At 37.8% G+C, this 22,447-nt stretch overlaps 1 protein-coding gene across 2 annotated transcripts in view; it reads left to right on the forward strand.

Moving 5' to 3' along the window:
• The window catches only part of LOC139938341 (signal peptide peptidase-like 3), a 49,503-nt gene that overhangs the window by 19,181 nt on the left and 7,875 nt on the right, over positions 1-22,447 (forward strand). Inside the window, exons 5-9 of one of the 2 annotated variants that reach the window (XM_071933796.1) lie at positions 1,075-1,153; positions 3,167-3,279; positions 18,241-18,419; positions 19,282-19,370; positions 21,699-21,901. In XM_071933796.1, coding sequence (XP_071789897.1) covers positions 1,075-1,153; positions 3,167-3,279; positions 18,241-18,419; positions 19,282-19,370; positions 21,699-21,901 — 663 coding nt within the window. The remainder of the gene's footprint in view (positions 1-1,074; positions 1,154-3,166; positions 3,280-18,240; positions 18,420-19,281; positions 19,371-21,698; positions 21,902-22,447) is intronic. The other variant, XM_071933797.1, reaches the window with a different exon arrangement.

Raw genomic sequence — 22,447 nt, forward strand, 5'->3', positions numbered from 1 at the left:
AGACGTTAACAATTTCCAACTTAATTTATTGCATCCAATTGGTGCATCATCGTTAAGATTATAACTAAAACACTTTGAGAGGAACACATTCCTTAAATTGCAACTGAAACACTTGAAGAGGATCGTTCATCAAATCTTATGTTTTAGGAGGAGAGTAACTTAATATCCATCCTCTGCATAGAGTTGAGAAGATACATTCCCTATAAATTAAACCAACCTAAGATAATGTTAAAAAGTCAAGCGTTGGTCATATCTAACTGAAAGCAATGGAAATGGTTTGTTTTGTCTTAGATTCTATGCCCATTTGTTATTTATTTTGGCAATCAAACTATGAAATGTTGTGACATTTGGGGGTCTGAATGCCACTTTTTGATCTTTGCGGTAATTCAGAGGCACATTTAGGGAGTGATAATCTTGGGAATTTTACAATCAATGAGGTTGCGGATTGAAATGATTTACATACAATTACTTTCTTTGGTAGTAATCATTGATGTACCTTTTCTTTAAACTGCTTACTTGTAAAAGTTGAGCCCTGCTTTCATGCCTAGAAAAACAAACTGTATAAATTAAAGTTGTACTCTACATGTGTGTAATGGACTGTTTATTATGTACCAGAGACAGTTGTCATACCTACAAACAAATACAAGTGAATCTTTTCTCCCATTCCCACCTAAGCCAAGGTTCAGATCATTTCTAGATTATTTAGATAGGTACAGACCAGGAAGTCAATATCTTGATTAATTATTAGATTTGTATTCATAGCATTTACCAGTAGTAGTCTTGATATCATTGCAGTCTAGTTCATTATTAATATTAATCTGAAAGTAAATCAAACATCTACGATGTTAGACAATAAAGTATACCATTCTTGATACAATGAAGCTCCATTTCACATTCATGATTTATTATAAAATTGTGGTTGAGTGTTTGTTCCAATGCAACATGTACCAAGTTCAGCCATTCTCAATGTATTATTGTCTATCAATGTGCACACGTATAATGTTGTATTTTAAATTGAATGATGATTCGATATAAAACTTGGATTGTTGTTTGTTATTTTTTTATCCATTGCAGTATTAGCTACAGTAGCCTTTGCGTTCCTTCTGTTGCCGATGTGCCAGTATTTATTAAGGCCTTGCTCCAATGGAACAAAGTAAGTTACTACAATTGGTATTTAAAACACTTACTCCTTTATTACCTCTACTGTATAGGCCCCTATCTACAAACTGACTTAAGGTTTCAGAGGCCACTAAAGGAAGAGCACAAAAAGCTTCAGCAAACATATTTCCGAGGCCGCTGCAGGGAGAGCAGAACATATTTCTGATAGTGGATAACCAAAGAAGGAAAATGATTTAAGACGACATGATTGGTCATGACGATTGGACATTTTAATGTTCTGGATGGAAAGGTTTGATAAATTGTCTGGATATAAGCCTCGATCTGTCAGTTACTGTCAACTGACTTAATTTATAGCTAAAAGTTGATTTAAAATTAAAGAGGCAGGGAAGGATGATTAATGATAAATTAAAGCAAGTAATAATGGATGCATGCTTACATTATGAGATATTAGTTTCACTTTGAACTCAAAGTAGGGCTTAATGAGCTTTCATCTTAAATGCAATTAATCAGAACATTTTTCATTTCATGTATATGTAGGCCTGCGTCATAAACAAATGATAATTTCTTTTCTTCTTCACAAATTCGGTTAAATGGATTTAATTTGCAACCTTTTTATGTTCATCTAACTTGACTGCAACTACCAGTACATGTACTATAGAGAGGACAACATATTGATTCTTAAAATCAACTAAACAATGGAAAAAGTTTTAATTTCCAATAAAGTGATCGCTAATAAATTGCTTCTGTTTTTACCAATTAGGCCTAGATAAAGCATTAAAGCACCAGTGGCCAGTCCCTCATTTAAACATTCTGGGTATCTAGTTACACCATTAATTTGCACTAACACACAGTGTGCAAGTACACTTTCTACAACAGTCTTCACCTGTATACATCTCTATCGCGTTATCATTATAAACCCATTGACATCACAGAGTCAAATCTCAGATATCGGTGCCTTAGAATTATAGAAAAGACGAGTACATCATAAAGAGGAGGAAAAGCATCACCATGGTTACAGGTTACCCTAGGGAGCTATGTGGACTGGTCCATATACAAACAGAGATCACCAGTGTGAATGGGTACCAGTTAGAATGGCACACATAATCAAAGAGTTTGGATTGGTTGCAATAAATCTTAGCGCTGATTCAGAGGGTTGCCCGAGGATGTCCAGCCATTGTAAGAGCAACTCTTAACATCTTACATGTCATCCTTCAATCTTACTGTCTGCACCTGCTCTGGTGATGTGCAACTAAGGTGGAGGATATCTACACCTTTGGCACTACACTGTGTAGACTGAGCTTAATGAATTCATAGTTTGAGTGCATACATAACATGACATGGTTTATGAGTGCAAATAAAGGAACACTCTATGACATGGTTTATGAGTGCAAATAAAGGAACACTCTAAATTTATTCAGAGTTGTTTGTGTCTTTACTTTAGTATAGCTACAAGTACACTGATCTCAAATAAATAGAGGTGATACACAATAAGAAAGCGTGTGAATGGAGAGTCATTAGTTTATGAAAGCTTCTGATTACAGGGCTGAGGAATTTTCAGACTGTTATCTGAAACCAGACTTTTTGTGTCTTCAATTTGTACGACTAAAATAAATCAAGCTGTTTGATCTGCTTCTCTATCGCTGGGGATACAGTTTGGTAAACCTCCTTGGTATCTATTACTCCAGGGGTTATCAAAGGTGGGAATGTCATCGTTTTAACATTCTTTATAAGATCACGATCAAAGTTTCAGACTTTTTTCTCAACAATGACTCTCACTTCTCTGATTACCAGCCAAAGATGTTATAAAGTTATCATGGTTGCATCTGGTGCCCCACATTTTGTTTGCTTAGGAAAGAAATTTGCTTAACAGCTTGATGAAATTGGGCTTTAAATAGAGTGGCTATCTGCTCTACATGTATCTGCTCACTAATAACTGTGTCCCAGCCCATTTACCAGCGTGTCCCAGCCCATTTACCAGCCACTGGCTCCCTCTTACCCTGACTGCGATTTTTCGTTTAGACCATTTTATTTTTGTTTCTACCACCAGGATTTCATTTGGATGTTGCGGTCGATTCACATCTGCCGAAATAATGTCATTTTGTCTTGCTGTGATGTTGGTGTTCTTGTGGGTCATGACAGGTCATTGGCTGCTCATGGATGGTAAGTTTTGAATATTCATTAATGACCCTACTCAAGCTTCTGGGTCAAAGCTTGGCAGGCACAAGTGTATGTTCTAGTGGAAGTACATCAATTCAAAATTCATGTGTTTAGTGCAGATGACAGTGTTATATATTCAAAAAATGGCGAATTCAAAAATGTCTCACAGCCCATGCAGGAATGATGTTGTGATGTTTGAATGACAACATGGAATTCTACCTCCATGGTTACAATTAGTAATTTTGTATGTAGACAATGTGATTGTTGGTGTACAAAACAGTACAAGCCTAGATTATTGGTCATGGCAGAAATTTCATTTGCATAACAGTCAACTATTTATAAATGATCTCGGGTGTTTATCCAATATTTCTAGTTAGAAATTCAACAGAATAAATAATAACTACATTTGTTGCAAAAATTACGTTTACTAGAAATTACAGACACCATAAATTTTGTTTTGACACTATGAAGAGAATGATTGCCAGCTGAATAGCCCCCTATAGCGTAGAACAGGGGATTTCCAGGGATTGCATTTCAAAGCCTAGATATTGAGGCGATGGAATTAAAGTCTTCACCAAGAAAGGTTAGACAGTGAATTCATTGCAGTATCATGAATAATCCATAGATATCCCCAAATGGGTTATACGGGATTCAACATCTCAGGTGCATTCTCTGTGAATCGTCAATCATGCTTCATACATCTTGCAGGACTGTATGCTTTGTTTTTGAAAGGGCAGGGGCATTAAGGCATTTTCTCCTTGGTAAAGAGCACCCTATGAGGAAATTGTACATTTCTACAATCACCTTTGCTGCCTCCGTGATAGATCATTATGTATCAGGCCTGATATTGACTACCACAAAACAATGCACAGTTTTATTATTATTATTATTTTTTAATTATTTTTTATTCGGCAATTTACATAAAAATTCAAAATTACAAATAATTTATACGAAAAGAATTAAACTCATAAAAACATTTAATATATAAATATTAAATATATACATCTGGAATTGAAAAAAACACAGTAAAAAGGGGGATAAACAAGATAAAAAATTAAGGAGGGCAGGCTGTAAAAGAGAAAACAAAGTACTACACGACTAAGGACAACAGAAAGACATCAACAATCCAGGTTTGCCAGGACTGACAATTGTGCCTGCACTGTCACCAAGAGGTGTGTCAGTCCGACTATGGAGTATGGAGTCAGTTCATAATTTATTCATTTATATTGCGCCCATTCCATAAAATGTACACAAGCGCATTCCAAAAAATCAGAAAAATAAACAGCAATTCATACAAACAGAGTAAGAGACCACATGATGTATCTCATGTGTTTTTAGAATGGCTACTTGTAGTGAAGTAACAATTGCAAACAGAGTTCAAAAGCCTTTCTAGTAATAAATACGCATACAGTGCACTTACATGTATTAATGTATGTCTAGGAGTTTGTTTTGATCAAAAGCCTTTCTAGTAATAGATACGCATACAGTGCACTTACAAGTATTAATGTATGTCTAGAAGTTTGTTTTGATCAGCCATTTTAACAGTATTTTAGAGAGTAATTGAGTTGGAGTGGTTGGTTTTATAACTCAGTCCAGGGCAGCCGTTTATTATTTAATTTATATTCAAGCAATCAATCATTTTTGCTGTTGGATCACTATCACATACACACTGTATTTACCATGCTAAATAATTTGACTTCATTCAAAATCTATCATCCTAGTTAAATTTGGGATGATATCTTTTCCATTAGCCACTGCTCCACCCCTTAAAAACAAAAAAAGATAAATATATAAACAACAAAATAAAATAAAGAGACAATGTGGCTACATTAGCAACACTTGACAGACCCTTTAAGACATTTATTGTCTGCATCATTTTCTCTCTAGCTTCTTAGAGGACTTCCTTCAATAACCGCCTCCTCACATCTTGAAAGTTTTGCCTCTGTACTTGGCATCTCTGATGCAGCAGGGGTTGCTTTTAAGCTGAGGCGCGATATCGGACACTTTTTATTCATGATGTGCACGTAATGGGAGACGCTTCAATCCATAGTCACTCTAACCCCCCCACCCCCCCCCCCCAACCACCCTATTGCCATGAGTGATTTTGGTCATCCATATTTGATTTCAGGGGAATGAAGATGTAAATGAAGATCTTTTTTTATTGACTGGTTAGATTTAGCTGTCAGAGACATTCTTATGTCTCGCTGTCACATCCAATGAGATATCTCATTAGAAAACATTTTAAAACCACTTAGGGTGTCCCAACCTATTTGTTAAATATTTATGTAGACAAATAGTTCCATCTTCGTGTCGTTATTAATGAAATGGACATTCATTGTAAAAACAAACTTCCCATATGAACCAAGGATCAAATTACAGTAAAATAAACACACAATACTCAATTTAAAAAGAAGAAAAAATTACACAGTTATAAAATTACGACATGTGATGTACATTAAGATTGCAAATTTAACTTGTTACATTGCATTGACATTGCCTAATGACAATTTTTAACAAGTATTTTTTTGCAGTAAAACCATGTGCAGGATGAGATTATTCCGACTTATGTCAAAACATTTACCTCTGGTCATGTTAAAATTTCAGGTAGGCCTACACATGTATAATTTTCCTCCCTAGATATATATTTTTTTGAAAATCTGACTTCTGCCCTAATACCTCGGACAGCATGGTTTGGCATGGCACAATTCCTTAGAAAGTTAAGCTTGTTAGCTAAAAACAACACAACATGGTCAGAAGTCCGAGTTGTCCTTCGGTCTGAGTAAACTAGCATTACAAAAGGATCTTCAGTATCATGTTATCATCACGTAATGTTTCCTACCTGCATCGAGCAATTATTAATACTGATGTTTACAATGCTGAAAAGAAACCAGACTATTTCCCTGCCAAGTTGCAGCCTTGACTTGAGTGGAATAAAAACATGATGGCTGACTGCTACTGGTAAAGTAAAAACATGATGGCTGACTGCTACTGGTAAAGTAAAAACATTATGGCTGACTGCTAATGGTAAAGTCTATTCTAGATTTGATCATGGTGTGATTTGGATAAATGAAGGCCAATGTAAAGCAATATGTTGGGCGCGATCAGTCAATCTGCGCGATCGGTTGATCGGGCTGCGCTATCGACCGATCGCGCTGCGCTAATGAAATATCTATTGATCGCGCAGCAATCGGTCGATCGCTCAGCAATCGGTCGATCGCGCAACAATCGGTCAATCGTGCAACATTCGGCAAGGAAAATGCGCGATCAACCGATCGTGCGGGAATGGCTTGGCGCGATCGGCCGATTGTGCAGGAATGATTTTGCGCGATCGGCCGATTGTGCAGGAATGGTTATGAGTGATCGGCCGATTGTGCAGGAATTGTTTGGCGCGATCGGCTGATGTAACATTGATTGTAACTGCAAATCAATCGTAGTGTGACGTCACTATATAAATCACTATGGTGATACTGAAAATTTGTCCTGCTATGGGGGGGGGGGGAATTTTATTGCTTTGAGAAATCGCCCCAAGGAATAGTTTACCTGCACGATCGGTCGAACGCGCGAAACCATTCCTGCACGATCGGTCGATCGCGCAAACCCATTCCTGCACGATCGGTAGATCACGCAAAACTTTTCCTGCACGATCGGTTGATCGCGCAAAACTTTTCCTGCACGATCGGTAGATCAGGCAAAGTCTTTCCTGCGCGATCCGCTGATAATGGGAAAAAATACACGTAGCGCAATCGGTCAATCGCGCAAAGATGTCATTGCGCGATCGACCGATTGCTGCGCGACCAATTGATCTTAATTTGATCGTTCAATAGCGCAGCGCGATCAGTTGATCGCGCAGATTGACCGATCGCGCCCAACAAATACACAGAGATCCTTAATGGGAACCATGTACTGTTATTGTGTTGTACTCAGCAGGTACATGTACATATTGTATGTACAGCTTGACTACATCAAGTTGAAGGAAGGAAATAACTGGCCACATACTGTACAAATAGTTAGTGTTATATTTATGGATAGCATTGATGTCAGGCCATGGTCAGGCCTACATGTAAGGTCTACGATGTCAGTGACTGCTCTATATTCAAACACCCCTGTACCGATCTCTTAGTTCCGACACTCCTACGATCCAGTACCCTTAAATGTTCAGAAGTCCCCTTCATGATTGACATACTTTGGTAAGGGTTAGAATTGGGAAAATACACTAGTGCTATCGGAACAGAGGGGTGTCAAGACAAAAGTCTTGTGGCCATGATAACAATGTACCATGGCTACTGTTCATGAGTGTGGTACCATGGCTGCTGTTCATGAGTGTGGTACCATGGCTGCTGTTCATGAGTGTGGTACCATGGCTGCTGTTAATGAGTGTGGTACCATGGCTACTGTTCATGAGTGTGGTACCATGGCTACTGTTCATGAGTGTGGTACCATGGCTACTGTTCATGAGTGTGGTACCATGGCTGCTGTTCATGAGTGTGGTACCATGGCTGCTGTTCATGAGTGTGGTACCATGGCTGCTGTTCATGAGTGTGGTACCATGGCTGCTGTTCATGAGTGTGGTACCATGGCTGCTGTTCATGAGTGTGGTACCATGGCTGCTGTTCATGAGTGTGGTACATGTACCATGGCTGCTGTTCATGAGTGTGGTACCATGGCTGCTGTTCATGAGTGTGGTACCATGGCTGCTGTTCATGAGTGTGGTACCATGGCTGCTGTTCATGAGTGTGGTACCATGGCTGCTGTTCATGAGTGTGGTACCATGGCTGCTGTTCATGAGTGTGGTACATGTACCATGGCTGCTGTTCATGAGTGTGGTACCATGGCTGCTGTTCATGAGTGTGGTACCATGGCTGCTGTTCATGAGTGTGGTACCATGGCTGCTGTTCATGAGTGTGGTACATCAGCTATTGTGCACTTTGATCATACTGGGGCATATTGTCAACATCTTTCCAGTGACTTTAACAACTTTCTAAATCTCTTTATTTCGTCAAAATAGCACAACCATCTATGACCTCAGTCAGTTTATAATTTCCTGTACCACAAACTGCACAATAAAGGTCGGGTGAGTGACCATAAGGCAGTCCTTGTTCTTTTGCTGAATAGCGCTAATACAGAGAAACATTTGAAATACAATGACAAGTACTAAGGGTGTAAACTAGCTGCTTTGGCTATGACTGTGGCTTCCAGTGGAAACATTGGAATAAGCCTCTGAAGCAGTCAATTTCAATTATGTTGATTATTAATGTCGACATACTGTACAGAAAAGGGATAAAAGAAAAGAAAATACTTTGCAGATTTTATAAAAAGTAGTTCAATTTTTATCAAAGTTCAGAAGAGATGACATCTGAGAAGCATAGACATTAATGTTTTGAGTGAGCTCCAGACCAATGATTGTACAGACATGAGGCATGGGATATAGCTGGAGATCAGGCCTGGAACTTTATCTTTGAGAGGGCAAGGCTGTTTTCATTTTGCAAAGGGCGCTTTCATTACAAAATTTTAAAGGCCTGTCTGAACTTTTGAAGGGGCACCAAGGCTGATACCAGGGCAAGGAAGGCCACAGCCTCTGTGTAATCCCAGGCCTGGGAGATGAGGACACTTGCATTAAAGCATCTGAAGGGGCCCCAAGGCTGATACCAGGGCAAGGAAGGCCACAGCCTGCGTGTAATCCCAGGCCTGGGAGATGAGGACACTTGCATTAAAACATCTGAAGGGGCACCAAGGCTGATACCAGGGCAAGGAAGGCCACAGCCTCTGTGTAATCCCAGGCCTGGGAGGTGAGGACACTTGCATTAAAGCATCTGAAGGGGCACCAAGGCTGATACCAGGGCAAGGAAGGCCACAGCCTGCGTGTAATCCCAGGCCTGGGAGATGAGGACACTTGCATTAAAACATCTGAAGGGGCACCAAGGCTGATACCAGGGCAAGGAAGGCCACAGCCTCTGTGTAATCCCAGGCCTGGGAGGTGAGGACACTTGCATTAAAGCATCTGAAGGGGCACCAAGGCTGATACCAGGGCAAGGAAGGCCACAGCCTGCGTGTAATCCCAGGCCTGGGAGATGAGGACACTTGCATTAAAGCATCTGAAGGGGCACCAAGGCTGATACCAGGGCAAGGAAGGCCACAGCCTGCGTGTAATCCTAGGCCTGGGAGATGAGGATACTTGCATTAAAGCATCTGAAGGGGCACCAAGGCTGATACCAGGGCAAGGAAGGCCACAGCCTGCGTGTAATCCCAGGCCTGGGAGATGAGGACACTTGCATTAAAGCATCTGAAGGGGCACCAAGGCTGATACCAGGGCAAGGAAGGCCACAGCCTGCGTGTAATCCCAGGCCTGGGAGATGAGGACACTTGCATTAAAGCATCTTAATGTCTCTAAGGGCTAAATCAATGGGCCATCAAGAGATGCAAAGACCTTTAAGCTGACCTCAACTCTAAATTAGTTTCAGTGTAGAATTCTGGTCACGTTGCACCATAAATACTTCAAAGGATACATTGTGCATAAGTAATGTTAAAGTGCAGTCTTGTCTATCAATCTTCAATATAGTAGACTTCACTATATTCTACACAAAGCTTCATACCAGTGATGTCACTCATAAGGCCACTGTCTACCATTTTGGGAAGCAAATAGCATCTAACTAAACAGCGCACCACACTCAATCATATGGAATCTGATGCACATCGCCTAAAGAATGTGCACTACACTCAATCATAGGGATTTCTATTATTATTGTTACTGTGACACTTAAGCTCCTGGAAGATTACTGGAGACAGCTTTTTACAACAGTTTTTTCTTCCTAACAAAACATCATGATGACATTGAGCTCAATTATTGAACTATTGGAAATTATCTTCGGTAGTAAGCGTTTTCGGTAACAAAGATATTTTACTATGACTTAAATGAATCACAAATTACATGAAAATCATCTAACAGCATTAAGTTTGGCCATAACACAATGTAGCATTGCTTTCTATTTATTTGATAACAAAGGATCTGTCGCCCAAGATCTGGAGATATCAACAAACATGGGATTATTATTGTAATCAATAAGTCATACAAAATTATAGTGTGTGGTGATTCTGGTGAACATGCTTTATGAAAGTGTGGTTTGTGATGTATAATTAAAGATGCTACATGTATGTCAGATTTTTGGCCCAAACATTAATAGATTTGTTTGAGTGAATGGTATTTCAAAGAGTATCACCCGCTCTAACGAAAATAAGTTTAACTTTTACCTTTAATGGTCAGGAACCATGACAAAAATTTAACCGTTTCTTCTAAAACACATACATGTAAGAATTGGTCACATGATATATTGTCGGGATCCCGACAAACACTCATTTTGAGCACTTTATTTCACTGCTACTAATAATTGACAGATTTTTTCGAGCAATTGCTCAAATGAAAGCTTGTAACTTTCTCGACCCCCATCAAAATACCTATTGAACTTTAAATCAAAGTTTGTGGGTCAAATCGGCAAAAAATCTGACATAGCATCTTCAATTCCTTTGTTTTGATAGGTCACAAATAATCCCTTTGTTTTTATGCTACACAATTAATTCCTTTGTTTTTATGCTTCATAATTAATTCCTTTGTTTCAAAGCTACACAATTAAATCCTTTGTTTCGTTGCTACCAATCCTTCACACATAACTGAATGCAGATGTTGCTTCTAAACATGTTCTCTAGTCATTCTCAGTATCGATTCAAACCAAATTAAATCAAACCTATCGTTACAATTGCCACTTTGTTCTCATTAAAAACATTGATCTTGCTTTGTCAGAGATACTGGAATATATTACATTGAGGCTGAACTTGTCGCATGTAAATTATCTCTTTGTGTTCGCTTCAGGATTCATGCAGCTGTTGTTGAAAATTGCTGGTCTTTACATAAAACTTTAAAATAGACAATACTTGTGTACAATAATGATATTCCGTTCTCTTTGGGCAAAATCAATATCAATAACAATAATGCAAACAAATTAACAAAGCTGCATTTTTATAGCATTATTGTCCACAGATCCCTTAATGCACTTAACAATTAAAACCAAACTAGCTATTAAAGACAAAAACAAATGTGTAAGCCATAAACACTGACTGCATGTAGGAAAAGCCCAGCAGCTGGGGTCACAAACATGGCAACAAAGGAATATGACACAAAACATTATACAAACAGGAATAGTACAAATCAAAAATTACAATGCAAGCAGACCCTAAATATTGGTCTAGTTAAGATAGAAAGCTAAGCTCATTACACCAGTTAGACAACAAACAATGTTTTGTTTCTGGTTCCCAGACAGACCCTAACTTTACGCCACAACCCTAAACTTTGTATGTGAATCATGTAAACATGTAAACATGTCGTTACAGGACTGAAACTTCAATCCCCCACCAGTTTCACCATGCCTGCACAGCCTATTTACCACTCAGCCTCTCTAAAGATATGACCAACCTACAACATCTGTTTGTTTCCCGCTCTTTGTTTTCAATAATATTGGTTATAAAAATGCACTGTTATTTATAAACAAGCTTTCTTTTTGGATGTGTATGGAAATAAATGTGTTAACCAACATCACCAAAGGGTGAATAATTACATGATTTTTTGGGGGACAGTCGCTTAAAATTTAGTCAGAGTCCGAGTATAAGTTGGAAGCTAACTGAGCCAGACCTGTTATAATGGTTGGCAATACTAGCTTCACAGTAAAGTGCAACACAACTCATGCCCTGAGCCATTCCAACAACTCAGTCCTAGAAAGTGACTTTATTTGACAGTCCCAAATCACAAAATGGGGTTATCACAATGGCTTCCTGCTACACTAGCACGACTGCCTAGAGGGTTTGACGGATGTAAATATAACACAAGAAGGTGTACTGTGATAGAAAGATACAAAGCATCAGTAACTTATTGCTTATGGCTAGACTTTGTTTAGCTAGAATCCACTGGCACATCTTGGACAAGATTTAAGAGCACACGCTTCTATTTTCTTCTATTTTAAAACACAGATCTTTATGTACATGTATATGAAATTAAAAATACAGAAAAATAATCCAAATTTTATGACGCTTGAAATTCTGTTCATGCCGATTGTTCATTCAGGTGCCCCTTTTTAAAAAAAAAATTATTCGGAGCATTTTGTAAAATTTTTGTAACATTTTAGTCTTCATTGAAGTCATAAATTTAAATGAAATTGCAGACACATTGGCCGTTGAAATATCTCCTTGTCATTCAAAGTTGTGCTTAAAAGTGTAGTATTTAAGCGTGAATATCCAATACATTAAGCGTCTTTGACCACACAACTATCCGATGGTTTAAGAGGCATTTTGAAGCGATTCTTGGTTGTTGATTTAAATCCCAGAGTGTAGGCCTATCAGCCCCAAGAACTATAATTTCCCTAGTGGACTGAAATGGATATTTGTTGACGTCTTGACTTGGGCAACGTGAAGGACTTCAATACACTATTCATTTTAGAGCATCGTGTAGATATAGGAATTCCTTAGAGAGACAGGCTGAAAATGCCAGCTTGCCAGTCCAATAGGCCTAGTCCATGGGTTGCAATATTGAACTGATTCAGTGAACAATTGTAAGGTGTCTGAAGTTTGAGCCTAATAATCTGAATGTATTTTAGGCTTGTTAAAACAGTGTAAAGTATAACCTTTTTAATGGCATTTTAACCAGTTTGCTCTTGGATTAAAAATCCTTTTCCTGTTACTTTTGCTGGATTATTTTTTAGTATTTATTAACAACTACAGTAAAAAATAACCTTTCCATAAAACCTTTGGCTTATGTTTAAGAAGGTACCTGTACATCTTAGCACCTCCACCCCACCCCCCATATCTGCACACCTCTTGTGTCACAGCAGAAAGAGTATGATCCATTGCTCATCTTTGACCCACATCATGACCACCGTGACTAGTACACCCTAGCATGAATAATGCATTTTTTTAAGGACAAGATATAACATCTCCAGATTCTTTGTGACTATACTATCTTTTGAGCATGACTCCATAGGGTTGTCATTGCAATGATCATTTACTTCTTTTAACTATAAATTAGTCATAGCACAAACACTAGATTTATATTGGGCAATTATTCTTTAAAGGTACTCTCCCAGACTCTCAAAGGGAAATTACATGTTTCTTTGTTTTGACAATTTTAGGATCGATTAATTGTGCCTCTGTCACCACGGTGATAGATCATTGCATCGGCGATGTCAAACCTACTTTTTTAGTTCAGAGATATTTAAATAATGATGAGAATTTATAAATGCAGGCCATTCTCAGTATCAGAAGCGCTCTATCTTAACTGTAGCTCTCTATTTTTCTACAACGTATACATTATCCTCTGCACTTAGATAAGCACTGGATATACATACAGTATGATACAATCTTTAATTGCATTAACTGTGTGTGTATTCTGATATAGACTTTATGGAAGTTCAAGGCCTAACCGTACACTGCCTTTTTTTGATTCAATCAAAGTTAATGAAGAGGAACAGTTTTTATGATGGCTGCGCTTTGTCAAGCTGTTATAGAACATGCACTCCGCTGCATATGAAGCCACATGTATAAACCATCTTTATATAATTAAAAGATTAGTGAGTACATGTAGTGCAAATTGGTGAAGTATTTGACTGGTTGAAGTATCTTCAATACTTGTCTTATTTATTTTTAGTTTTGTTCTGCCATCTTTTCGCTTTTATTACGTATTCATTGTGTCATGTACATGTATTATGTTCATCTGTCCTTTTGTCTGTTTGTCTGTCCGTCTTGTTGTCTTGTTGTCTTGTTTTCTTGTCTGTCTGGCTGTTTTTTTTACATGCTCATGCTTACCAAAACGGCCCCATACTCTATTTACTTATTCATGTTTACTCTTACTTAAAGAAGTGTTTTGCTTTACTCCGTAATACATGTAACTGTTGTTATTCTTTTATGAGAGTATGGAAATAAGTGTATTCTTGAATTGAATTGACATTAAGGATCCTTTAAAGATTAAAATTTAAAAAAAGATTAAAAATTAAAATATTTTTAAATTATTTTAAAGATTAAAATAATCACCAATCACCCTGTTTGATTTCTTGTACCAAACAAATATTTTAGGAATATTTTCAGTGATTGATTTTCCTTGTACTATTAGTTGCTACTATTAACTAAAACGTCACCATTTTGCTACTCAATGTGAGGTTTCAGTGTGCAATAAACTAGTTCAGCCTAAGCTATGCAAAATTGCTGAACGAACTCGTTCACTGCTGTTGTTTGTAAATTAAATCCGTCATTACTAAACTTGCCCTTGGCAAAGCACTTTTTATAATAAATAAATGAAGAAATTTAAACAATACCAGTACATAATACACTTTACTTTTATTTAAAAAAAGTAACCTTTAATGTTACAGACAATCAATGTTTCATGAAGAAGACTGAATATAAATAAAAGCCAGATGGTTATCATCGCATTAAACCACCCCAGTTTGACTCTAGACCTTGCCCATTAGGTTATCAGGGCTATCCTCATGGTGTGATTGAGTTTGTTTTTAAAGGCAATTGCCTTTGGTTTATTGAACTGTTCGATTGTTTAAATCTTATCGTGGACAATAAAAGGGATCTGTGGAAACTTCATTTCTGGTCCCATTTCTGAGATACCACCGTAACTCTATAGAGCGAGAATGTCTACGATGGAAGATTAAGCCCTTTAGAAAGATACAATCTGAGAAGCGTTACTACGGTAACGTTTCTTATACATGTAATATCTTTTTCCATAACTGTAGTACTTCAAGTGAAATGTTTCTCAAAATGCATTATGGTTATATCCAAAGTACAGTTTTTATTGCCATTTCCAGGCGTATACAGACCCTATAAAACAAGTAATACAATTGGAGAATGTTTAAATGGACTTGTGTTGTTTTCAGCAAGATCATCCCTTGGGTCATTTCATGACCAAAGATGTAAACCAGAATTAGAAAAATAACCGTTTACATTGTGAAGGAAGCCATAACTGATGTTTTAGGATCAGTTATGGTAGTAGATTGTTCCATTTAGCAGGGAGGGGGGAAGAATCTGACGCTATCTGTCATGTCAAGATTGCTCTCTGGTTGCACTCATTGCTCAACCTAATTCTTGAGTCACTTCTTCATTTTCTTAATTAATTTATGGACATGGAGGACCAGGTTTTGAATGAAATTGATGATGCAAGCTCTGTTAGGTAAAGAACATTGGGTATAAGAACAAGTATGTTAATAGTGGCACTCGGTAACACCATCAACAGTGCAGCCCAAGTCCAGACACGTCATAGAGGCATCAGGGGGAAAATTCATCCCTGCCCTTGGTCATTACCGTGATGCCTTCTGGAATATTTCACTCCTAGATGTGCTTTTTACTATCGGGATGAAGTGATTTGTCCTTGGAAGAAAGTGTCTTCAAAGGGAAGTAGATTGCTGTCCATCCTTTTTCTTGGGTTGTGTTTCATCCAAACCCTTATACTCCAAGGAACTCTGGACAATCTAGCCAAGAGAGAGAGAAAATTCTCCAGATGTTTACCTTTAACATTTATGAAGGAGTTGAGAATTGTAGTATGCATTAGTCTGTGTAAGTATTGGACGGGTGCAGATTGTTGGCATAAGGTCAGGCCAAGAGATGAGCAAGCAGTTAATGCTTGGTACATGGTTAGTCAACATGAATGTTGTAATGTCTCATGTAGCATGTATCTAGGGACATGGATTAACAATTGACTAATTCTGTATTAAGGAGTCAGACCAAGAGATGAGCAAGCAGTTAATGCTTGGTACATGGTTAGTCAACATGAATGTTGTAATGTCTCATGTAGCATGTATCTAGGGACATGGATTAACAATTGACTAATTCTGTATTAAGGACTCTGTCCAAGAGATGAGCAAGCAGTTAATGCTTGGTACATGGTTAGTCAACATGAGTGATGTAATGTCTCATGTAGCATGTATCTAGGGACATGGATTAACAATTGACTAATTCTGCATTAAGGAGTCTGTCCAAGAGATGAGCAAGCAGTTTATGCTTGGTACATGTACATGGTTAGTCAACATGAGTGATGTAATGTCTCATGTAGCATGTATCTAGGGACATGGATTAACAATTGACTAATTCTGTATTAAGGAGTCAGACCAAGAGATGAGCAAGCAGTTAATGCTTGGTACATGGTTAGTCAACATGAATGTTGTAATGTCTCATGTAGCATGTATCTAGGGACATAGATTAACAATTGACTAATTCTGTATTAAGGAGTCTGTCCAAGAGATGAGCAAGCAGTTAATGCTTGGTACATGGTTAGTCAACATGAATGCTGTAATGTCTCATGTAGCATGTATCTAGGGACATGGATTAACAATTGATTAATTCTGTATTAAGGAGTCTAGGGAATAATGACTGCAGGGATGAATCTATGGATAATTGATTCTAATAGAAGAACATCGCCTTGCCATTCATTGTCTCTTCAAGTAACTGATGTGCACAATAATAATAACAATAATTTGTATGTCACAACAACAAAACGAGCTGCTAGATATAGTAGATGCTAAGTTTGCATTGGCGATAAACAATATTAATGTTGGTTTTTACCCATATGCACTGATGTGTGTTAGCACTGCAGGCCTGATACTTCACAGAGGCAACAGAGGCGATTGCCTCTGTTGCCCCTTGCCATTGCCTTGGTGCCCTTGAATTGCTCCAGTAGAAATTTACAATTTCCTAATAGGGTGCCCTTTGCCAAAGAGAAAATGCCTTGGTGTCCTTGCCCTTTCAAAAACGAAGCATACAGCCCTGCACTGTATACTCAGTACTTTCCTTAGTGATGTGACCAAAAATCACAGGCATATTACTTTTGTGTGGGTAAAAACCAAAATAAATAGCTGCTAGATATTTTTCTTAGGCTAGGCATTATTATAATAGGGAAAACCAATATATCTACAGCATAGCTGAGAAAATGGGTTGGGTTTTCAGCCTAATGGGCCAATGTGCTTACAGACCATACATTCAGCTCATGTATTCAGCATATAATAATAACAATGCTTGATTCCCAACTCCTTATTCAGGCAGTTTGATTGACATCTCTTTTTATTTTATTTTATTATTTTATTTTATTCAACTGCCAACAGCACAAGCGCCAATTACATTTTATTATAAAAGCAATAAAACAAAAATGATTACACACTGTTGACTAGTGAGGTTTAGTGACTGCCCAGACTTGATATTGCATTTTATTCCCTAGAAAGTGTGTTGGCATCTGCACCTCCTTTACAGGTTGGCTCAAAATACACTCCGACAATAGATCATGGGTACATTGCACTTTAGTTCCAATTCTTCATTTGGATTGGAATTGCAGCAAACGCCAAACAAAATGTAATGTACGGAAGTCACAAGTTTCATTTACAACTTTAGGAAAGTTAACCAAAGATGGACAACATGTTTATACTGCTCTTTGCTTAGTAGTAGGTGTTTTTATCAAAGCGCATTTTAATTACAAGAACAGTGAAATGGAAGTAGTTTTAAAAGGAAAGAACATTGAAACATCCTTTATCTACATGTACATGTACATGTACAACGATGTCAAACAAAGCATGGATGAGTGTAGTCTTGGTTCCAAGACCATTGGTGTTGCGTGGTCACACACAACCAACGCACGGCAAACTGTACACGCTTGTAATGAACGAATGTAGAGGGCGCTCTGTGTTTCTGTTACCCGGATCCCACCAAGTTGGAACGATGGTTGTGTGTGACCATGCAACACCAATGGTCTTGGAACCAAGACTAGGAAGAGTGTGGCTTCATGTACTGTTCAAATACCTGAAACGGTGAGGTGAATAAAACCAAATAAAAAGAATTTAAGAGAGAGTTTGGAGATTTAAGATACATGTATCTTCATGTTCCTCACAAGATCCAAGATGACAAATAACACTTTGATGTTTTATTTATTTTGTATCCCCTCTCCAGCGCTAGCCATGGGTCTGTGTGTTACAATGATAGCATTTGTTCGTCTACCAAGCCTCAAGGTCTCTACGTTACTCCTGACTGGTCTTCTCATTTATGATGTCTTCTGGGTTTTCTTCTCTACTTATATATTTAACGCAAATGTGATGGTCAAGGTTGCCATGAGGCCTGCAGACAACCCGGTAAGTGCACAAGTTGTCTTCCGCTAAAATACCTTGTATTATCTGTTTTCTCGTTACGTACACGCTCTGTGAAAAACCTTGTATAAAGTGGGTTCTCGGATCGTCCGAGCTCATCGACTGTAGATATGGGACAACATGTAGGAAGGGGAAAAGAAAAACCTTACAGTTTAAATGAAAGAAGTGACAACCAAATCACAAACTCTGAAGAACTCTGTTACAGTCTAATAGTTTGACTCCTGGTCAAGGGCTGACGTTGAATTTCAATTTTCAGCTGAAGCCACCTTCCATATGAAAAGAAGATCTCTAATGAGAGAATCAAAATGTTTAACGGATGAACATGTATGGCATGTCTGGGACTTGGAATGTTGTGAAGGATCAACAAAGTCTGTAAACACTTTCCATACAAATTGCCGCCTTTGGCTTCTGTCAAATGTCAAAATCCCTTGCAAGAAATCCAAGTTATTCGTTGACTTAAATTATTATATTAAAGGAAATGCGACCACTGTTGTATTATAACACTAAAGCTTAACAAGTCATTACATTTAGTTTACACCCTTCCTCGTTTGTCTAGTCTGTAAAATGAAGAATTGAGTCATACCTTTCTTCTCTTTCCCATTGGACGAGAGGCAAAGTCTCTTACTTTGAGTCCATTATAAAAAATACTGCGAACCTCGTTAAAATCTAAGAAGATCGTTTAAAATGGTAATGTTGCAATAATACGACAGCAAAACAAAGAAACACAAAGCAGAAATGAGATTTGATACTTCATAATCTACTCTTTATGTAATGAGGATTGACTACAAATGATGTTTGTTTTAGTGCCAGGAAGTAATTTACTGTTTGATCTGATCCTTGTCTATAGCTTGGGGTTGTTGCTAGGAAACTGAACATGCCTGCAGTAATCAAGGAGGCTCCTCAACTCTCACTGCCTGGTAAACTTATTTTCCCAAGGTAAGAGTAAGGGTCCGCTCTCATTAGATTAATGAGAAGACAAACTGTTTTTCTTTGTTCCATCTTAAGTAGGATTTGAAACTTTGCATGGTGGAAGTATAACTAAGAAGTTTGCGGTAACACTATGTGAACATCTCTTTTGAGTAGTGTTGGTGGTTTAAGACTCTATTTAACCGGTAGTTAATAAGGTAATAAAAGGGTAGCGACATGTTCTAAAACTGGCAGGGTCGTTGCCATGTGATAACGACCCTGCAAGGCAATGACCCTGCAAGGTTTTAAACAGATGTTTAAGAACGAGTCACTACTCTTTTATTTCCATTCATAAATGCCCCCTTTCTTTTTTCTCTTTTTTTTTTTTTTACGATAAAAAATTACAACTATAGACACTTTGACAATTGAAAATTTGAGGTTTGAAAAAAAAAAATTCAAAAGTTTTAAGAAGAACCTTTTTGATGCGCGTGGGTGGTGTGTACGCGCGTTTAGAAATAGATAACGCGCTGTTAGTAATGAATTGCGTTCTGCGTGCTAATATTGCATGCGCGCGCCCGACACGCGGAAGCTAGCCGCTTATAAACAGCTCCAGCTGGTCCTTATCAACCGTTTAAACACCCAAACGTGACACGCTCTCCACCAATAGGAGTAGAGAAACTGTCTGGGGTATTTACGAATAGCTCATTTTTTAAACAAAGCAGTCTTTGATTTTTATGTTATAAGTTATTTGGAGACATTGTACATGAAAATAGTTGAGCAGTTCTGGTGGGAGTGGACATTTTTAAACTAGAGAAATACATGATTGTTTAAATCCTTAGAGAATAAGAAATACAACTAGCCAGCAGTTTCAGTTTCGCTGTGTTTTATAAATCAATTAAGGTATATTAAATTTACATTAAGGAATCCTTCCAATTCATTTACAAACACACGTATCCTTCAAAACAACATTTAAAGGAATGTTCCTGTAGGTTTATGCAACAATACATGAATAGATAATGGTTAGTCAAGAATGATACTTCTAACCTACATGCATTTCTGAATCCATCAAACTTGTTAGGATGGAAAGGGAAAGGTGTTTCAGTTTGTTTTTCATACATGTTTTATTCATTGAAAGAGAGCCTTAAAATATCTTGTAACCTCCAAAAAGTATGAAACTATATTTCTCAATATCCTGATATCTTATCACAAAAACATTTTGATTGACTCGTTTATTTTCTAAATGAATGGAGTATCAATCCTTACAGTACACACAGAGATCTCCTGCGCTGAAATAATAAATCCATCAATCTATTTGAGTCTAGATTGAAATCATCATATTAAAGTAACCCCACACCTTGTCTTTAACCGAGATGCTGTCCCACTTTGAGGTGTCGGGTGTTGACTGCTGTTGACTCTCTTTATTAAACTCAATGTCATTTGAGATGGATTATGCTGGGAGCCAATTTGAGCATTCCTCATTATCAAACTATAGAGTTTCTGAAAATCATAGCCAGATTCTGACAGGCTGCTGTAAAACGGCACTTTTGTATACGACAGGAAATGATATGCCCTTTGGGTCGCAAATAATTCACTCATGAAATGTTTTATTGGTTTTTTTTCCGGTTGAAAAACAATCTACACATCAGGGAACAGACTGCTTCAGTGGTGTGTGCTTATTCTGGCTGAATCTATCTAAATAACTATTATTGGTGAAGTTATTAGCGATTAACTATCAAGAAAAAACATCGGCCAGTTTTGGATTCATAATGAAGAAAATATTTCTTGAAAGTATTTCAATGTCATTAAAGAGAGTATCTGTTATATTCTGTTAATCACAAGCATGACTCCAAGAAGACAAAGGGGTTTGCGAGATAATTCAAATCTTTGTCTCTTTTCTGTTCCATTTGGTTCATCCCCAAACAAATAGATGTATTTAAATTATCATTGTGTGAGTATCTCTAGAGAAACAGACCAAGACATAGTGACTGTTACACCCGTTTCAGTCAGGCACTCCAGAGTTCCCCGAATTAAGTTCCTGATTTGGAGTGACCTGAAGATGGAAAATTGACTGATGCAGTCGTTCGGAACAACTCTGGAGTGCCTTGGTTTCAGACGTCAATCTTGTCATGAGCCGGGCCTAATGTCAATGTTATGTTAAGTTCACCTGTCTGAAACCAAAATTTATTTGGGTCGACCTAGAGCCGCTCCTAATTTATTTGGTTTGACGCGACTCTGACGTGTATGTCTGAAACAGGTGATATCTCATTTAGTGAGTATAACAACTGAAGAAACAAACCAAGACATTCTGACTCTAGTCTTAGGTCAACTGCTTATTGATCTGTTGTATCTTTAAACCAGCAGCCTACACAACTCGGGTCATTTCTCAATGCTAGGACTAGGTGACATAGTCATGCCTGGTCTTCTCTTGTGCTTTGTCATGCGTTATGATAATTACAAACGTCAGGCAGCAGAGGGGGCCGCAGCAGCCCCTCTTATTGCTCCAAACAGCTTGACTCAGAGAGTTACCTACTTCCACTGCTCACTCATTGGCTATTTTGTTGGTGAGTTTCATTTATTTTCTTAAGATTAATTTTGATACCCATACACAGATGTGTGTTAGCACTGTATAATCAGTACTTAACCAAGCTCTGTGAACAAAATCACAGGCATATTACTCACGTGGGATTCGAACCCACAACTTTTGTTTTCACAGAACTTGTGGAAAAGAAATGAGTACATGTATGTACATTAGTGCAACACACATCGGTGTGAGAGTAAAACCGATATTAATGTTCTTTATCCCGATGCAAATATAATATCTATTAAATGTCTTTTTGTCTGTTTAGTGTTATCAAACTCCATATAATTATTCCATTTGTTTTTTTAATTCTGATTGATGATCCCCCATCTGAATTTCCACTGAGATTGCTAAGACCATTTTCTCCAACCTCATCCTCAGGGGTGATTAGTTTATTGAAATGTGCAAATCTATGGCACATATTAATTAGACCTGTGGCCATGGTGTTTGTCGCCTGTCTTGACAGCTGACACGTCTTCATTCAAAGCTGTCTTATCTTCAGGGTCAACCCATGTCTTCTTTGACTCAA

This window comes from Asterias amurensis, chromosome 6 (genome assembly GCF_032118995.1).
Source record: "Asterias amurensis chromosome 6, ASM3211899v1".
Lineage (NCBI taxonomy): Eukaryota > Metazoa > Echinodermata > Asteroidea > Forcipulatida > Asteriidae > Asterias > Asterias amurensis.